Genomic DNA, 19,930 nt, shown 5'->3' on the forward strand with positions numbered 1-19,930 from the left:
TTTCAGGATTATCAGTCCAGTGCCCACCCTTCACTGTTCTCTATCTAGAGAACATATTGGGGGGATGTAGGCCCAGTGCTGACATGACTGCACTGTGACTTGAGTGCATGCGGGTAGCAATGACACAAAACAAAAAAAGCCAAGAAATTGCAAACACACTTATTTTATGGTGCAGGTTGCAATCATTGTGTAACACACCATGCAATCACGATATGTTGCCCAAGATAACGATGGTATCGCGATACAGCGATTCTGCGACGATACACTGCAAGACAATCATCCACGATACATTGTGATGTCAACCGAAGAAGAAAAAATACCCTAAAGAAGGCTAAAGGCAGGATAACTGTACAGTATTTACCAGTACTCTATTCTGGTGTCAGTTTCACAGAATTTGACATGTGAAAATGAAATACCATAAAGTGCATAGAGTCTTGGCTTAAGTGCCTCTTTAACACACAACTTGTCCATGTCCACATGTGCTGTCATACCAGTGTTAAAGGGGCTCTGTGGAAGTACTTGTAGCAATTAACATGTTTTATTTACTTCTTTATTGGCCATATGTGAGCGGATTTGCAACGTGATGTGAGAAATGAGACCTCACTCTGCTCCGCTGACAGAGAGCAACAGTAGCTAACGTAACATTAGCCATGGCGTCCGCTAAGTAAACGACGCAGCGAGTGTTTCAGAAGCATCAGAGCCCCTTTAAATAGCCAGAAATTAGAAGAGTTCTGGACTAAAAATGTTTGAAAGAAAGGATACAACTGTAACTCACTAAAATATTTTTAATCTTTGGGGGCACCCCAGTAGCTGAGTTGGTAGAGCGGGCGTCCCATGTACAGAGGCTGCGTCCTCGCTGCAGCGGCCCAGGGTCCGAGCCCGACTTGTGGCCCTTTGCTGCATGTCATCCCCCCTCTTTCCTATCCCGTTTCCTGTCACCCCTCAATGCTGTCCTATCAATAAAGCCATGAAAAGGCCAAAAAATACATACATAAAAAAAGCAATCTGATATATTGTCGTACTGCTAACTTGTAGAATAGTAACTAGAGCTCGACTGATATTTGATATATCTGTGATAGGTCAATATCAACCGATTATATCAGCCAACCGATATATGATTATGTCTCTAAAAACCAGTGTGGATATGATGAAAGTGGGTATTAAAAGAAGACTGATACGGCCAATTACGCACAGCAGTGCATCAGTTATGAAGTATTCATAAATATTAACCAAGCAACCACAGAATTACACAACATAAGACACAGTGATATGTTGACGTGGATAGAAAAGGTAGAAAATGTAGAAATTAAACAAAAAAACTGTCATGTATTCATGTAACCCGTACGCACTCAGTCACACATCAGTCATTCTTTCAGACGACAGACTGTCCAAACAAAATGTACAAACAAATGTTCAAGCAAATGTACAAACGTGTGCATCCCTGCATATGTGATAATAACAGATCTGGGGCGAAGCACGCTCCCAGGCGGCCAGCTTGCTACACATGGATGATCTTTGGCTTATCGCTGAAGTCCAGAGTCTGTTGAACTCCAGCGAGCTGCAGGAGCCAGTTAATGGGCATGTGGTCCAGGCGGTTTGTGTCACAATGGTAAAAATGAACGTGAGAGCCTGCATGATGAAAAAAAAAGAGCAAGGTCACACAATGGAGGCAGAGAAAGAGAAATTAAGATCGAGCGTGAGATACAAAGGAATGCAGAGAGAGAGAGACAGCTCACCTGGTCCTACAATGATGGCTCCACCTTGCTGATGTAGGTCACCCTGGAAGTCAAATACAGGGCTGGTCATGGCCCTCCATATACTCTTCACTTGTCCCATAAGCATACCAGACTTCACGTGGGGACTACGGTTGGCTAATAAACATACACACACACACACACACACACACACAGATGAGATTTTTCATTAATTACCATCTCAGAATATGCTGTTTTTACGCCCTCATATTGTTATTGCAGTACCTGAGTCGTTAAATTTCTCCTCCCTCTTCATCCCGAGCTTCTGATAAATGCTCCTCTCAGGGTCCACATATATTTCATAAGGATACCCCGTCAGTGAGCAGAACGGCTGGATGAGAATGGAAACTTAATCAGCATAATATGAACATGTGTGGCTTACTGAAATTAATGCATAAGGATCAGAACATAAATTACCTCTATATGATAGTGAGCAGCCTGACCAATCACAACCAGTCGAATGTCAGCGTCCTGCAACAACACACAGCAAATGTTGGATTTTTCAGAGTCAGTAATTTAGACTCACACCTACACAATGAATCACTGGGGTATTATTACTGATTTGCATTTCAACCTTTCATTGATGGAACAAGCAGATCCTTATGTTTAATAAAGTGATAATGCATCTTCCTGCTGATCTAAGGGTTTTTAAAGAGGTCATATTATGCTTTTTGGGGTTTTGCCTTTCCTTTACTGTGTTATGTAGCATTTTTGTGCATGTAAAAGGTCAGCAAAGTGAAAAAGCCCAAAGTCCATGACAAAGGTAGTTACTCTCTCTGACAGAAAACACTGCTCCTGCACCACCTGAAACGCCTGGAAATGACTCGTGCCTTTATTTCTGTTACTTATGTGTGTCACTATGTAACGGGCGTTATATAAATATATATATTTGTATATTTATTATAAAATATTTACACTCTAGTCAGTCAGCAGACATACAGTTGCTACTGCTGTGGCGTTGTTATTTTAGATCACACTACCTTACTGACCCGCCCTGCTCTGCCTCTGATTGGCTACATCCTGCCCGTTAAGTTATGCGCATGTGCAACTCCCACTCCCCATTATTATTATTATTATTATTATTATTATTATTATTATTAATTGTTATTATGCATTTTTTATTATTTCCTTTTTTTACAGACAGCAAAGTGGGTATGTATATGTATGTATATATATGTATGTGTGTAAATATTTAGTATGTAGGGGTAAGTGGATGCTGGTGAATACATACTTAAATCATTATAACATAATTAATTATGCGAACAGTACTTGTTTATAGAAGACAAAATAAATCAATATATAAGCTATAATACATAAGATAATGGTTGATAAATTGAATTATATTTTGCAGGACATATTTGGTGATAGATTATATATATTTGTATGTCTGTATATACACTGAACAAAAATATAAACGCAACACTTTTGTTTTTGCTCCCATTTTTTATGAGCTGAACTCAAAGATCTAAAACTTTTTCTATATACACAAAAGATCCATTTCTCTCAAATATTGTTCACAAATCTGTCTAAATCTGTGTTAGTGAGCACTTCTCCTTTGCTGAGATAATCCATCCCACCTCACAGCTGTGGCATATCAAGATGCTGATTAGACAGCATGAATATTGCACAGGTGTGCCTTAGGCTGGCCACAATAAAAGGCCACTCTGGAATGTGCAGAAAACCAGTCAGTATCTGGTGTGACCACCATTTGCCTCACATCTTCTTCGCATAGAGTTGATCAGGTTGTTGATTGTGGCCTGTGGAATGTTGGTCCACTCCTCTTCAATGGCTGTGCGAAGTTGCTGGATATTGGCAGGAACTGGAACACGCTGTCGTATACGTATCGTATACGTGTCGTATCCAGAGACAATAAAAGGCCACTCTAAAATGTTCAGTTTTATCACACAGCAAAATGCCACAGATGTCACAAGTTTTGAGGGAGCGTGCAATTGGCATGCTGACTGTAGGAATGTCCACCAGAGCTGTTGCCCATGAATTGAATGTTCATCTCTCTACCATAAGCCGTCTCCAATAAAGCAAAACGGCACATTTCAGAGTGGCCTTTTATTGTGGCCAGCCTCAGGCACACCTGTGCCTAACCCTAACCCAACAATCAACAACCTGATCAACTCTATGCGAAGAAGATGTGAGGCAAATGGTGGTCACACCAGATACTGACTGGTTTTCTGACCCCCCCCCCCGACCCCCCCAGTAAAGCAAAACTGCACATTTCAGAGTGGCCTTTTATTGTGGCCAGCCTAAGGCACATCTGTGCAACATTCATGCTGTCTAATCAGCATCTTGATATGCCACACCTGTTAGGTGGGATGGATTATCTTGGCAAAGGAGAAGTGCTCACTAACACAGATTTAGACAGATTTGTGAACAATATTTGAGAGAAATGGATCTTTTGTGTATATAGAAAAAGTTTTAGATCTTTGAGTTCAGCTCATGAAAAATTGGAGCAAAAACAAAAGTGTTGCATTTATATTTTTGTTCAGTATAGGTGTATATATATATATATATATATATATATATATATATATATATATATATATATATATATATATATATATATACACACATATTATTTATTTATTTATTTATTTATTTATGTATTCATAAATCAAAAACTTCCCCTTAACCTCAGATGTGTACTCAAATACAGTAGTCAAGTAAATGTTCTGAGTTTACATTCCACCAGCCTGGTGCATTCACAGTCATGGACCAGGACATACCTCCAGGGCTTCTTTAGGTATTTTGCTCAAATCTTCCACATATTCTTCACAGCTGTAGCACAGGAAGTTCTGCAGGGACACACACACACACACAATATGTAATAATATGCTATGGTATTGTTATATATTAAGTCTACATTACTTTTTACGAGCTCTGATCTTGCACCTATGCAACCATCTGTCTTCACCTATAGACATGATCTCTCACTTCCTCCATGGCCATCACAGCTGTCAGAGCATCTGTCCAGCCAAGGCTGAAGCTCACCTGTTACCTAAACCGATGCCCTCAACAGCTTCTCATAACTTTTACGAGTGCAACTCCAGGCAGGACAGCCTTTGTACTCATCATCAACAAGGTTAAGCCAAGCAAAGTTTTTTCCCTACCCGCACGAAAATTATGACCGATTTCCTGTCTTGATATAATTTCTTGAAGGGGACAGAGACTCCGTGCCGGTCGTAAATTAAACAATCCTCGACGTCTTCGAGGCGAATATCGACAGACGGGGTCCCGACTTCCCGATCCTCTTTCGTGACTTGTCGAGTTATTGGTGAAACTGCTTCAGCCATTTTTTTCGGAGGCTTCCTGAAGTCGCATTGCTATTTTGGGAGTTTGCGCTCGGGGTGGAGGAGCTGGTGGCTGGAAACTCACGCCCATATGCAGCGTGTGTGTATGAAGCAGAGAGAGAGAGAGAGCAGAGAGAGAAGAAAGGCTTCTTTTATTTTATTAGGCCTATAATAGTAATAGCCTAATAATGCTGCTCTTTATTGTTTCATTCAGTGCAGAAGGGAAACTGACATCAGTGCACATCTACAGCAATAACAGCTCGATGTAGTTATGTAATAATAATTATACAAAAGAAAAAATGTTTTCTTCTGAGATTTGTGCATGGATGCTGAGAAATAATCAGTCTGAGTTGCACATGGATACCTGTTACACCTGGTTTAAGTAATAAACCATTAAACATAGCTACTGCAGCTAATTAGAATTGCACAATTTTGGAGAGCAGACAAAAGACAGATAGAAAAAAACCCTAAAGGTCAAACTAAAGTGAAAGTATTACTTTTGTAAAAGTTACCCAAACAAATAGTAATTGAGTAAAAGCCTTAAAGCATCTGATGAATGAATTTAAGTATCAAAAGTACAAGTAAAAGTAACTTATACATATTGTATACTATGGATTGACAGGTTATCTGATTCGATATTCAGCATTTTTCTGATTTTCCTGATCAGAATCAGTGTTTGTCTTTTATACGATTGTAAAATTGCCTTCAAAATGCAATGATGGAATGTAACTAAGTAGATTTATTCAAGTACTGTACTGTACTTGAGTTTTTTCCTTTTCTGCTTCTTTATACTTCTACTACAGTAGAAGTCAGATACTGTACTTTTAACTCACTAAATTTATTTGATAACTTCAGTTACTAGTTACTTTGCATCACAGACAAAGTAGTGCATTTTTAAGTACAATTATTTTATTGTCAATCAGACAAAAAAACCCAAACACTGATTCCAATAATGAGAAAAATTGTGACTATCAGATCTGATAATTGGCCAGGCTGATAATCTAGTATAGTCTATCTATAGTATACAGTAGGCCTATATGCATGCATGCAAATATATGTATACTTTACTTTTACTTTTGATACTTAAGTTCATTTTCTTGCTAGAAAGTACATTTAATATCAGATACTTCAAGACTGTTACTCAACTACTATTTGTATGAGTGACTTACACTTTTCCCAAAATAATAATGTAACACAATATCTTTACTTTTACCCAATTATTACTTTGAGGTACTCTCTACAGCATTGCCCAAAAGTGGTGGAGTGGAAGTATAGCATAGCAGAAAAATGAAACACTCAAGTACTTCAAAATTGCACTTAAGTAAATGTACTTAGTTACATTTCACTACTGCTTACACGTTAATGCATCACCAATTACCTATTATCCAAAGAGTACTTCTCTACGCTGTGTGACGAATTACGAAGCGCCCTCGGCGGCTTCCGTCCCGCTGCCCTCTCGGTGCGGAAGTGTCGTCCTCAAGAGCAGCAGCAGCAGCAGCAGCAGAGCCAGAGCTGCCACTGTTTGGATAAACACTACGCTAGTTCAGTAGCAGCTTTCCTTGCGTCCGTGTCTCTCCTGTCGGGACCTGTCAGCGCTCCTCTTGACCGTGCAGCATAGCAGTATTATGCGAGCACCGTCCGGTGTGTGGGAGCACCGTGTGAAGTGGTGAGAGATGTTTCATGTTGGCTCCACAGCTAACTTAGCATCTTATGATGGAGCAAGCTAGCCTGTCAGAGAGCTGAGCTGGGTTAGCAACAGAACCGAGTGTTTTTCTTCAAATTAGGGTGTAAATATTTCATTAAGTTGGAGCAGATATTAGGCACTAAGCTGTCGGGATGTCAGGTAAAACACAACCATCACGTCAGGACTGCTTTGTGTGTGTGATTGTGTGTATATGCTAAACAAATGACCACCTGTTCACTGTTTACATCTCCTCATTCGGCTATCAGACGCTGCTGTTTCCTCGCTACACTGCAGTGTGACAATAACAAAGCTGCTATTTTGTAGTCACGCGTAGCCAATTATGGTTTTAACATGTGATATATAATGCATTCACAACACAAATAATAAGTGAAATGCTTTCCGACTGAGCTACAGCGCTCACTGCTCCTTTGTTGTGTGCTAATAGTTGTTAATGATTGTGTTATAGTAGCCTTTTTGCACACATGAAGAGCATTTCATTGTGATACCAAGTTGGGATGTGGCTGTGCAGTCTCGTAATGTGTACTACACGGGGAGAAGAGTGGAGTGACAGCCTATTTTTAGCTTAATGTACAGTGTGATCCCAGCTGTTTCACTATACATAGATCTGTGTTGATTGTCCTTGACTTGACTCTTTACTCTCACGTTTCCTCATGTCTGCCTTCATGATGCTGTTACATGACTGATGTGATGGAGCCAAATATCCACAGTCTTTGTTTTGTGCAAAAATGAAAGTTTAGCTGTCTGAGTTAGGCAAATCAAGGTGGCACCCTTTTTGAAATTACAGCATGTTTTAGTATGAATATCCCTTTCAATTAAATTAAATTAAATAGATAATTAAAATTACTCTACATGCAGCAACCAACAACTTTTGTTTTGCTCAATAATAGCAAGAGGGCGTGATGAGAAATACTCAGATTTTTATACTTATTATTTATTCCAGAGGATACTGTCGGCAGGGTTAGGGTTAACTTGACAGTTTCCATTCCTGGTTGATGCAGGTCTCTATTCACAAAGTGTAGTTTTACTACATTACAAAATAGTTACTGTCATAGTAATGTAATGTAGTGTAGTGTAGTTAGTGTAATAGTAATGGTTAGGGTTAGGTTTTGAACCGACCTAAATGTGAGCACTCAAAACTGTTAAGTACTGAAAAAAAACTGAATGCTTTCTCAGGCCTTGTTTGAATTCTTTTCATAGATTTTTACTGACTTAACTTTTATCAATTCTGTGCCTTTTTTTCTGCAAAGTTCTTGCATGGTTGATTGTGTGAAGACAAAGTTGAGCTCTGCCATGTTTGAGATGTTTGGCTTCTTTTGTTAAATGATGAAGAACAGGTTTTAAAAGTAAGATACTGGAAAATTAATTGTTTTGATGCGTCATACACAGATGTCATGTTGACAACAATACAGCTTCCGTATAGACAATGATACCCAGTACTCCCTTAAAATATTCCTGAATAATATGTTCAATAATGATTTTACTTTCTTTGTTCTAGAGTTTCCTTGAATCATCTATATGGGCCATCTTCTCTCGAAAAATGGTTACCGCCTGAAGAAGAGGACACGCAAGTTGCACCACAGGAAGAAGAAGAAGAGGAACTGTTTCCTGCAGCTGCCTTGCATGCTCTGCTTCATCGTCCACAGCAACAGCACCGGTCTCGACGACGACAGCGACCACTTGGAAGCCGGCGTCAACGGCAGTGGGTGCCGCCACAACAGCATCACCGGAATCAGTGTCCCTGGTGTTGGCGGAGTCGGCATAGGAGCAGCTGCTGCCTCGAAGCTCGCTGAGCGATACGCAACACTCGCATCTCCTGAGGACTGCTCCAAGTTCCTGTTGTCACCGCGGGAGTTGGCTGTCTGGGAGGGCCAAGGGAGGAGCCTTTTATCAGCTGTTCCTGCAAAACTGATCCCACCTCCTGCGCTGTTCAGAACCGCTGGGGTGTCTGTGACCGTACCCATACCTGTACCTGTGCCTGGCTGCAACAGCGACTATACTGAGATGGTAGGCAGCTGCTGCACCAACAGTACCAAAAGGTTGTATTTTATAAAGATACAGCAGGGACCCACATCTTAAGGGATGACCTAAACATCCCTGATTTACCAATTATGCTGCTAATGGTAAATAAGATTTTCTTGAGAGTGGGAGGATCTCTTAAAATCCTATTTAAGACCAGAGAATATTTGTGAAAAATACTATGATGCTTGACACCACATGTCCGACAATGATTTTTGATAGTTCATTAAAAAGATCATTAAAAACTATCAGTCGACTGAAATGTGTTTGACCAACTGAATGAGGGCAGTACAAGTATTTATAACTTGACTCCAGACTTATTTGTTGCACTGGTGTGCATAACGTTTTCATTTAGGAGCACCAGCACATAATTTAGGTGCACCCAATAACACATTTTAGCTTTAGCTTTAAATCACACACAACAAGAAATTGAGATAATCTCAACTGTTTAAAAAAATTAACCTCTAAATCTCAGACACACTGGTGCAATAAATGAAAAATGTTTAGTTGCACTTGACAGATTTTTGGGTGCATGTGCGACCAAAATAGTGACACCTTGGAGCCTTGTATAACAATATGCAACACAAACAGGATGAATTTTAATCAGCTACAAGCTTGATAACAATTTATCAGTTTGAAATTGTTTAAGCGAACACTGTAATCTGCGAGGAATAGCTCAAAAATGTCAGGCCCAATAACCATATCATCATAATTAGTACCACAGAATGCAGAACAGATTTCCCTGTAAATCTGCCAATTAAAGAGGGCATCTGTTTACAGTTATGCAAATTATAAGGAACAACATGTAGTGTCTATCAAAGTGCTCTGAATGCTGCATGCAACTTTTAAAGCTAAACTGTACACTGTGGGTTTCTGTGTTCTCAAGATGCAATGACAGGATTGCAGGCGTCACAAACTTCACACTCAAAGCAGAACTATTTTTACTCCTTTTGTGTTTTGTTCTCATTGAGGATCCAGAGTTAGAGAAAGTGTTTTGGTTCGATGTTTCGTAATGTGGGCGATCGTATTTAAAGGGTTTACAGTCAAATCTGCCTTGACTTGTCTGAAAAAATGTGTCTCCACCCGGCTGATCTGTGCGTGTCTCTCGATGCAGGTGTGTAAGAGGAAGTGCTCAGAGGTGCAGAGGTGCACCCCCTGTAAGCAACCACGCTGCGCCTTCGCTGCCCCTGACGGAGGGCTGGAGAATGGAGGAGTGGGAGGAGGTGGGGGAGAGGCTGCCTCGAACTCTGGAACTGGCCACTGCCACCTTCCCCTCTGCCCACTTCCCTCCTCCTCCACCTCTTCTTCCTCTGCCTCCTCCTCTTCCTCCTCCCCTGCTGATGGCTGCTGCGGGTTGGGTCTTCATGCGGATTTGCCCCACAGTTCAGACTCGTCCCCCTGCTGCCTGCATCACTATGACGACTGCCAGGCGAGAAGTTCTGACGCTGCTGCTGATCACTTAAGTATCAACCACCTGCCTTCCTCCATCCTTCTTAAGGTGAGAGTTCATCAAAGAGTTAAACTGGCTTTTTGTTCACATTTACTAATGTTTTTAGAAATCCTAACCCAGAGCTTGCCATTGATTGGAGACATGCTGTGTAATAAGATTGTTCTTATCTTTTTTGACAAATGAGCCAAAGCTTCTAAGTTGTTGTTGAATTGCTTGTACTACACTGGAAGCGAACATGCTGAACAGATTTGTCTTCATGCATTATCTCTTCCTTTCCCTCCTCTCAGGTGCTCTCGCACTTGACAGTGAAGGAGCGCTGTCTTTGTGCCTCTCTGGTGTGTAAGTACTGGAGGGACCTCTGCTTGGACTTCCAGTTCTGGAAGCAAATCGACCTCAGTGGCCTCCAACAAGTAAGTGTGCAATTTTTGTTGTATTATTTAACTTTTCACAGTACTGTTTCTGTCTCTTAAATTTTTCACATTTTATATTTCACCTTGTGCTACTGTGTTCCCCAGGTAAATGATGATCTTCTGGTGAAAATAGCCTCTCGGAGACAGAACGTGACAGAGATTAACATCTCAGATTGCAGAGGGGTCCATGACCATGGCGTGTCCTCCCTGGCCTCACACTGTCCTGGCCTGCAGAAGTATACAGCATACCGCTGCAAGCAGCTGGGTGACATGTCCCTGTCGGCCTTGGCTACACACTGCCCTCTGCTGGTGAAGGTGCATGTGGGCAACCAGGACAAACTAACAGATGAGGCACTAAAGAAGGTATGCATTTAGAGCCAGAATAATTATTATCCAGTGTCTAGATTTTTGCTATTCTCATTTATTCTTTTTATGTGAAGTAATACTCCAATAAAAATGACTCCGGTCTTACATATGCTCAATATATCCTCCTTTTGCCTCTAGCTGGGAGAGCACTGCACTGAACTAAAGGATATCCACTTGGGTCAATGCTACAGTATCACAGATGAAGGCATGGTGGCCTTGGCTAGAGGATGCCGTAAACTACAGAGACTTTACTTGCAAGAGAACAAACTGGTGAGTCCCACACATCTGGTCTCTCTGCTTGCCTCAGTGTGTCTGCCGGTACAGTAGCCTAAGAGTCTGTCTCTCTTGGCAATGTGTAAATGTTCAAGTGTGCGTTCATCTCATATCAGCCCTTCACGGGTACTCTTCTCAGCTGCTGCTAGCATTCTGGGATTGTGGGAGTATTGTCAGAGCACTCTTTCTCTAACTTACTGTTGGTTACTGCAATGTTGGAGTCGAAGAATTCACGCATGGTTGCAGGCAGAACCTGTACCCGATGCACCTTCTTCCACCAGCTTGAATGTCTGCCAGACAACATTGACATTACTATACAGATTTATTCATTTATTCTCTTTCTGTTTAGCCTCTCTGAATCAGAATCAGCTTACTCACTACTCCTGCTTTGGTGCACAAATGTATGCGACTGTCATAAGAAACTCCTTGCCATTGTTGTTTTTTTGGTGAGCACACAAAAACTCAAGAAAGACTAGCATCTTTTTTGAACTACTGTGACTGATAAATGCGTCAAGATATGTGGTCCATCTTCACGCCACGTCTAAAAGTTAAAGCGTCGTATGCTTGCTGATTAATGCCTAAATCACTTTAATTACAGCTAATTTTTTTATACATCATGGACACCATATTTGTTTTACATAAAACAGCAGATACAGAAGAAGGTGACAGACGACCTTAAACCAACACGAGGTGTCACTGTCTTCCACTTTCTGAAAACCCACTTCCAGCTGCTTTCTTTTTGTGGGCCGCAGCTGCTTGATAAAAAATACTGCTGAGTTGTGCATTTCTCCACCAAACCACAACCACATATCCCCTCTACCTGTATTGATAATTTATTATTGGATTCTGATGGAGAGAGAGAACATTCATAGTCATTTGGCACGTCTCTTTCTCACCTCTTTTATTTCGATCTTCCATTTCTCACTAGCGCTCCTGCATTTTTTTCCCCTGCCAATATTTCTTCGCAGTCCATGAGTAATCATGACCTTGATGAATTGCTCTGCTTTAAGTTGTTAACAATAGCTCAGTTTGTTAAAACGCCATTCATCAACTTAATAGCATATGAAATTAGCGATTACCACTGGGTGAGAGATTAATATTGCTGCTGATAACATTTCAGCGCAGCAGTATCAATTTCAGACGGTCATTTTTCAGACGTGAGATTGTCTCGGTTATTTTAGCTTCCTGTCATTAGAGCGGAGAGAAATGGGCTCAGCCTATATGGGAATTGTTATGTCTGGGCGCTCTGGTTGCTTGGCCCAAAATTGTCATTAAGTTTGCCAGAAATTAAGACGACCCAGAAACTTACATTCTTCCACAGAGGCCATTTATTCTCTCTGACAGCTTGAAAGACTACCTGAGGCTCTCTCTGATTGTGTTGCCTTGTGGGAAAAGTGTTGTAAGTACAGTCTCAGAATGAGTTTGACTGAATATGATGGCTCTGTGAGATCCAAAAATATGCAAATGTGTTGCAAATATATGCAACACTAAAGATTGCTTTGGTGATATTTTGCTTTTGTGCTCATTTGGATGTGGATCTGAAATTACACAGGCTACATTGATGTGAAAATTATAAATATTGTATAACATATGAAGAATTTAACAGGTGACTCAACCATTTATACTTTGAGGGTCTCATTTCACCCCAGGTCAGCTGTTTATAGGCCGACTAAAAGGGTTTGGAGCAGCGTGTAAAAAAAAAAAAAAAAAGCTTTTCTGAAAGGTGTATGAAAATGATTGGGAGAACACTTCTGGGACCATTGTGTCGGCTGAACCTTTTGTTCTCTACATGAACTGATCCAGGAAACGGCATTGAGATGGGCTTTTTGGTTTTTAGTGCGCTATAAATCGCACAGTCATGGGATAGTTCGGTGAAAGACTCTCCTCTCCTCTCCTCTCCTCTCCTCTCCTCTCCTCTCCTCTCCTCTCCTCTCCTCTCCTCTCCTCTCCTCTCTCGTCTCTGCTGGTTTTTGCGGTACGAGGATCCTGTCTCTGTCTCTCCTAATCAATCACAGATGAGGATGAGCCGTTCACTCACTCTGATCTGCCCTCTCTTTCTCCTCCTCCAAAATTGAATAATTGAATTGCTGCAGGATGTTTCTGTGTGGTCTTTCACTCGCCCTCTGCCTTTTTTCTTCACCCACATACATTTCTTTCCTCCGTTCCCTCCTTCTTGTCGTTCTTGTGGTTTCAGTTCCATGCTGGAGGGTCTTTTCTCTGTGTTAAGACCATATCCAGCTCTGTAGATGGTTACAGTATTATTAGGAATTCAGCTAATGTTGCTCTGTTTTGTTTCTTCTTTCAGTATATTATATAGTATTAAACCACGAATTCTTAAATCTTGGTTGTTAGGTACGTGAAGCAATGTCGAGGAAGGTTTTTGGAAATTTTAAGTGGAGTGGAGATGTGTTTGGTGTTCTCCGATGATGCAAGATGTGCAATTGTGACATTTCTTACTGTTCCTTTAATTGCAAAAGGCAGAGTTAAAGGACAACGCATTAATTCTTGTCATGATTATCACACTGAAGGACATGACAGTTATTTTTTCTAACAAATGACAGTTGCTAATGCAAGGCTAAGGATGTCTCTGTCAGTGACTCGTGTCTCCAAATTTTGTTTACAGTTGACAAATTGAGGGTTGCTCTTTCATTGCTTGTTATCCCGGGGCCAAATCAGCCCGGGGCTACAGATAACCCTGGGCTAAGTGTGTGTTTTATGAAAAGCAGGTGACTGTGGGGTCTCTGCGCCCCACTCCTTTTTGACATCTACCCTGCATTCTTTATTGGCGTTCATCCAGTATTTATGCCAGAGTTGGTTATATTGCACCAGTTGCCTTTCAAGGCTTGTTTTCATCTTCTGAAGTGTTTTCTTCTCTCCCCCCATTCATATTCTGTGCTCTTCCACCACCTCGAAGGGCAAAGGCTCAGAGAATAGCAAATTCCCCCTTTCCTCATCTCACTTCAATTTGCCGTAGGGGGGAGAGGCAGCCCTGAAAGTTTAACTCCGCAGTCTGTCAGTTTCATAGACCAACTGGTGGACCAACTGCGAAAACCTCTTGTCACCCATCTCTCCATGTCGGTTACTTTGCTCCGATGTTCCTTTCAATTAAACGCAATCTGCAAACATTTTTGCTGGAGAAGCACTTTTCTACTCTTTTCTACTCTGAGACAAAACTTTATCTGCCCTCCTGTCTTGTTAAAATCAAAGAGTTTGCACTTAATTTTCCCGCAATGTGATGGGAAGATTCTCCCACTGGCTGATCTCAAAGACATTGTGTCTGCCCACACACACTCTCTCTCTCTCTGTCTTACTCACACACGCAGGCTCTGATTATTTACAGTTTTAATTAGTGCAAAATGTGGAAATGTAAGTGGAATTGCAGATGACCTAACATAGATTACCATGTGCCCTCAATTTAGGTGTAATTACCACTCTGCATGTACAATCAGAGCTTCACCACGTATCCCGGCTCTCCCTCTCAGGCGTCAGGGACGGGAGGGATGTGTTTCTCCGTGGAACAACATGAAACCCTGAGAAAAGACGAACTGTCAAGAGTGAATGGTGTGTCTTGGCCACCGGTCAGTGAAGAAGGGGCCTCATCTCCGGCTCTGATTGGCTGCCTGTCCAGCTTGTCAGTAGTCAGGTTTTTGCTGGCAGGATATCGAGGCTCCGCCAGTCCAATCAAGTATAATCGCAGATTAAAATTGTATATTGACATTAGCAAATTCAATTAGCCAGATGAGAGGGAGAGCAAAGACAAAGGAAGTGATAATGATAGCTGTCAGTTATTATGGGATAGACCTTTTGACATAAACCAACACACACACATGCAGTTAAAACAGTGGAAGTGACACACACGTGGGAGCGGATGAATTGAATAGCTGCCAGCTGCACTGGAGTCTCCGCTGGAAACTTTGTTCACGTATTTGACTGTAATTCGAGATAAATAGACCCACTATGACCTGCCACACAAACACACAGTGTGTTGTCCATCTTTTCTTCAAGATCTCCGCAATCCCCTCCAGTCTTCATAGACAGGAGTTTTCAGGATGTTAAATGTCAGATGGTTTTTTTTTTGTTTTAGTGATGTATTCAGTCAGTTTAACTGCTAATGGCGCTGGATTATCTGTCAGGGTGAGGAAAAGCTCTGTCATCATGACATTTAGTATTGCCTCATCGTCTTTTTGTCTTTCGCTCTCTTTTTCCGTCTTTGTCTTTCTCTGTGGATTTGGGAGGTAGCCATATGTTAGTAAGGTCAAGATGGTATTTACTGTGCCAAACTGTGGAGACGGTGGTGTCTATTGTCCACATACATTGTGTTCCGCCAGGGGGAATGCCTAATAAGTAGTCTTAGACCCTATTTCCTCTCTTCACTTACCCTGCTTTTACTTTTTTTTTTTCTTAAATCAAAAACACACTGTTTTCCTTTTATTTTTCCAATTGCTCATCCCTTTCTTTCCCCACATTTCGTGCTACACTGTTTATTTCTGAAAATGTTGTTGTTCTTTTTATTCTCTTTATTGCACTTTTTCTTGTAGTTGTGGTTATTGGAGATGTGGAAGGAACATGTTGGTGAAACTGTGGTACTATGGTTGGTAGCGCATGATATCAGCCAAACAAGTCTTTAAAGTGAAATATCGGGACTGGCCCAGAAGAACATTTTAAAAAAAAATTCTTCTTGCTGCAAATGTTTTTGAGGAAGGAAATGCGCTCAACAGGCTTGTTGGACCTCAAGGATAAAAGCAATGTATTTTCGTAATAACTCTGAATGTAAACAACACTTTGTTTGTTTATAAGAACACTCCACCGGGCACCTGTAAGTGATTTTTTTTTTAAAACAAAAACCCACTGGTTCCAGCTTCTCAATGTCAGCTGTTGAACTTTTGACCGTGTTACATGGTCTTCATCAACTGAGCAAAATGTTTATCTGCTTATGAAATCCTTGTGAGGCCATCAAAGAAGCGAGTAAGTGGACTCTATTTAGTGACTGTGATGTCAGGTGAATACTTTTTGTTGATTTGCGCAGACAAAACAAGCTATTTGAATAATAGAGTTAATTTGTTAATAATGAAAATAATTATTAGTTGCAGCCTTTAATGTGTCTAACTTTTAAAAATAAGGACACAAGATTAGTCTGTACACGAATTCCACTCTATAAAACTTTTATTTTTTACCATTACCACTGCTTACATTCTCAGTATGTAGTCTTTTCCTCTCTCCAATATCCTCCTCTTCATTGCTCTTTTGAAGTGCCTTTGTATCGATCTGTGTCCCCAAAAAGCTCCTCTGTGTGTGTGTGTGTGTGTGTGTGCGTGTGTGTGAGGCTGTTGCTGATCGGCCTTTGCCTGAAGAGTAATCAGATGCATTAATGAGCACTGACTTTAACTTGGACAGCCGGCTGCACTCAGACACAGACTCCGTCGATATGTTCCCTCCGCCGTCTGCCCGAGAACAAAACAAGTTTTAAAGGGAAGAGAAAGAAAAAGGAAGAAAGTGAAAGCACTTTTTGGGAATGTGAGTCAGTGAAGTGTGCCTCCAAAGCGATTTTTCACCTTGCTATAATGTTTTCTTTTTAACATTAGTTACCCCGGGCAAATATTCAGCATCAACATTAGGTGTCTTCCCCCCCACCGACTCTATCAATAACACGGGTGAAATCACTTCTTGAAAAAGAAGAAAAAGACCTTGGGTGCTCTCTTGGATTCCCTGAGTGGCTCATTGAAATGTAAAAAATTAGTAAACTTGTGGGAAGAAAACAAAGTCAAGTGAATGACATACATTATAATTGAGAAGTGGGACAGCCAAATTAAACTGGCTCTCTGTTGTTAAACAGTGACTGAATGCCAAAAGTGACAGATTCTTAAATCTTTGTTTGGCCGAGGAGAAGCAGTGAAGGAGACTGATAAGATTTCTCCTCCCTGACTTTAAGGATAGTAGTCGTTGTTTTTACCAGCTGATGTTAGATTCTAAACTTTTTTGTAATATACACACAGACGGAGTTGTACTGCGCAATAAAATTCTTTGTTTGCTGTCCTAAAATTGACATTCATAGAAAAAACATGTATAAAGTCGAAGAGGGTGCTAGAGGATCAGTAAAGTAAAGGCTTTGGAGTAGAGCTGTTCAACACCTCTATAGCCTGGGGGGAAAGATAGTTGCTCGAACACATAATAAAAATTGCAGCTGTAGTAGCCAGCCCAATCGGCAGAATAAATGTTTCTTAAAAGTAAGTTTCTGCAAAACCACAGATAAGCTTAACTGGACGTTTCTTTATGTTGCAACTTTCTGTTTGTTTAGGTTGAATTTTTCTATTCCTCTTTTGTCCCAAAGCTGTGCTCATGCCCTGTTTAGGTTTAGGCTAAAAAAACACTCAGTTAGGGTTAGGAAAGCATCATGGTTTGGTTTAAATTACCTGTTTTGGTCGCCACAATCACGGATGAAGATGATGCAACTGCATGTGAAAAATAGCCGGTTTTGGTTTCCACTAAAACAGCTGTAAATGTCTCCGGGTGTCCTTAAAAATATCCAACAGTGTGACTCGAACTAAGGTTGCCCTGATGGCAGCCTTGTTGGCTTGTTATAACGCCACCACGTTCTGCTGTGACGGGTGCAATAAACATATAATGTGAACGTGATATGCCACGTTTGGTACAAGTCAACCTTGGAAGACATAATGTCTTGGCAACTGGGATGGTAGTAGCAGTAGTTTAATGTGGTATATTTACAGTAGGTCCTGATGTAATGGTGTTTTATAGCTCTTATATTGAAAGAAACTATCATTTATATATTTAAGATTTGTTTACTTTGTGTCGGATTGGCCTCTGTCAATGACCCTTCAGTCTTTCAGCTTGTTTATTCTTTTAAAGTCAAATAGATCAGATAAAGTCAAATCAATGTAGCATCCAGGCTTCATATCAGCAACTTGTGCCAAATGTAAACGGCACCTGAAATGTGTATACTTACAAGTTCAGGTGACATGCTTGCTTTTCACCTGCAGAGGGTGTAGTAGGACTGGATAAGAGCAGTAATACAACACTGGGTGAGCAGTGAGTGAACAGGCTGCTGAATGCATGTTCCTATAATTTGGCTGCACATAAAAGATTCCATACTGTTTGTAAAACCTACAGGATATTAACAAATAATTTATTTTTGCGTAACTGTCTTTGTCTTTGTGGTTTACATATGTGGGACAGGTTGTAGAAAGGAAGAACGTCTTTAAAGTCAGCTTGATTAATACAAGAATGATGCTTCCATAACCTGTTGATACTACAGCTCTAATAGTTTCCATCTCATACGTGTAAAGTGGCTGTTTGCACCTTCCGTGTCCTTTCTGAATGGCATGTAATTTATGTACGAATGTGAATGCTATTGAAATGAAAATAAGCATTTCCTCACCTGTAGCCAGAAACTCTGAATGGCCTTTTGCAGTGGTAATACATAATCTCTCAGCACTGTAGATGTTGTAGCAGCACTCATCTCCATGACGTTATCAAGCATTCGCCCGCAGCTACCAGAGTACCTGGAAACGCACTGAAGAATGTTAATGCGAATGTGACTTCCATTTCCATTCCTTTTCTGTTCATTGCTTACTCTGGCTCGGCACACGGAGGGACTGCAGCCTGAGACGGTTGGGGGGTAAAGCTGAGATGAAACCCACAGTTAATTTTTTTTTTCCACTTGAAACATGTATTACTGGGTGGCTGAGCATGAAAAAATGTATCCTGCTGTCTGTCTAATACCTCCCTGTTGTTAGATTTTATAAGCTGACACTGTTGTATATATGAATAGAGGAGTACTTATGTTGGGTGAAGTTTCAGAGGGTGTTGTGAGGGAGCTCAGTAGAGCTGAGATGATTTTAGTAATTCATTAGTCAATTGACAAAAGTTGATTAATAACTAGTCAATTTTCAGCCAAAAATCCAAACACCTATTGGTCTAGGTTCCTCAAAAACTGAATATACATTTTTTTTGGACTGTTTGTCAGATGAAACGCATAAAACAAGCAATTTGTAAACGTCACCTCGAGCTTCAGGAAAATCAGTTTATTTTTCACAAGTTTTTGGATACTTCACACACAGGACTTACTTTTGGTAATCAGTTAATCATTTGTTGTTTTTCCACACAAAAATGCCAAATGGTGGTTCTCAGATGTTAGAAATAGCTGCTTTCGTCATAACAAATTAAATACTTTTGAGTTTTGGACTGTTGGTTGGACAAACATTTAATGTTGTTGCAACCGATATTCAGCATTTCATCATCATCAATTAGTCGAGAAAATAATTGTAAGATGAGTAGGTCATTAAAATAATCATTAATTTTAGTAGAACCAGGGTTGTCAGGGACTGGTTATTACCCTTTTATATCAGGAAAATCTGTTAATTTTAGAGTCTCATTCCCAACTCCTCAAATACTGACAGTTTGGAATGGCAGCCGACCAGAAAGTTGGGAATCAGACTCAAAAATGTACTTTCTTACAAATTGGACCTTTAAATCTCAATGCTGATTATGTCCATTTAAAATAACCGCCTTTGATTAAATTCAGATTTAATTTGCCTTTAATTAAATTCAGATTTTAATTAAAGGCGAGATAAGAATTCTGGAGAAAGGTGGTAGATTGTTGAGTCTCACTCTCAGGTTGTCAGATACCGATTCTTTAG

The 19,930-nt window shown here is 40.5% G+C and overlaps 2 protein-coding genes across 2 annotated transcripts in view; one reads left to right on the forward strand and one right to left on the reverse strand.

The window, feature by feature from the left end:
- Positions 1–147: 147 nt before the first annotated feature.
- Positions 148–5,059, reverse strand: prxl2c (peroxiredoxin like 2C). The gene is made up of 6 exons (XM_073466445.1): positions 4,877–5,059; positions 4,493–4,561; positions 2,172–2,225; positions 1,980–2,085; positions 1,737–1,871; positions 148–1,629 (listed from the first exon to the last, which is right to left on the reverse strand). The coding sequence occupies exons 1-6, from the start codon at positions 5,057–5,059 to the stop codon at positions 1,499–1,501; spliced, it is 678 nt and encodes a 225-aa protein (XP_073322546.1). The 3' UTR covers positions 148–1,498.
- A 1,456-nt stretch (positions 5,060–6,515) lies between these two features.
- The window catches only part of fbxl17 (F-box and leucine-rich repeat protein 17), a 226,533-nt gene continuing 213,118 nt past the window's right edge, over positions 6,516–19,930 (forward strand). The window contains exons 1-6 of the mRNA XM_073467207.1: positions 6,516–6,722; positions 8,257–8,765; positions 9,892–10,275; positions 10,515–10,637; positions 10,743–11,000; positions 11,142–11,273. Of these exons, the coding sequence (XP_073323308.1) occupies positions 8,277–8,765; positions 9,892–10,275; positions 10,515–10,637; positions 10,743–11,000; positions 11,142–11,273 (1,386 nt within the window). The 5' untranslated portion in view covers positions 6,516–6,722; positions 8,257–8,276. The remainder of the gene's footprint in view (positions 6,723–8,256; positions 8,766–9,891; positions 10,276–10,514; positions 10,638–10,742; positions 11,001–11,141; positions 11,274–19,930) is intronic.

Source organism: Pagrus major, chromosome 5 (genome assembly GCF_040436345.1).
Source record: "Pagrus major chromosome 5, Pma_NU_1.0".
NCBI lineage: Eukaryota > Metazoa > Chordata > Actinopteri > Spariformes > Sparidae > Pagrus > Pagrus major.

Bases quoted from the DNA above. Each gene is read 5' to 3' on its own strand.
- prxl2c (XM_073466445.1), bottom strand. From the start codon at position 5,059: ATGGCTGAAGCAGTTTCACCAATAACTCGACAAGTCACGAAAGAGGAT. The intron at 2,086-2,171 runs GTAATTTATGTT...ATTCTCATCCAG, and splicing joins CTGCTCACTATCATATAGAG to CCGTTCTGCTCACTGACGGG. The intron at 1,872-1,979 runs GTACTGCAATAA...TATGTTTATTAG, and splicing joins GGAGAAATTTAACGACTCAG to CCAACCGTAGTCCCCACGTG.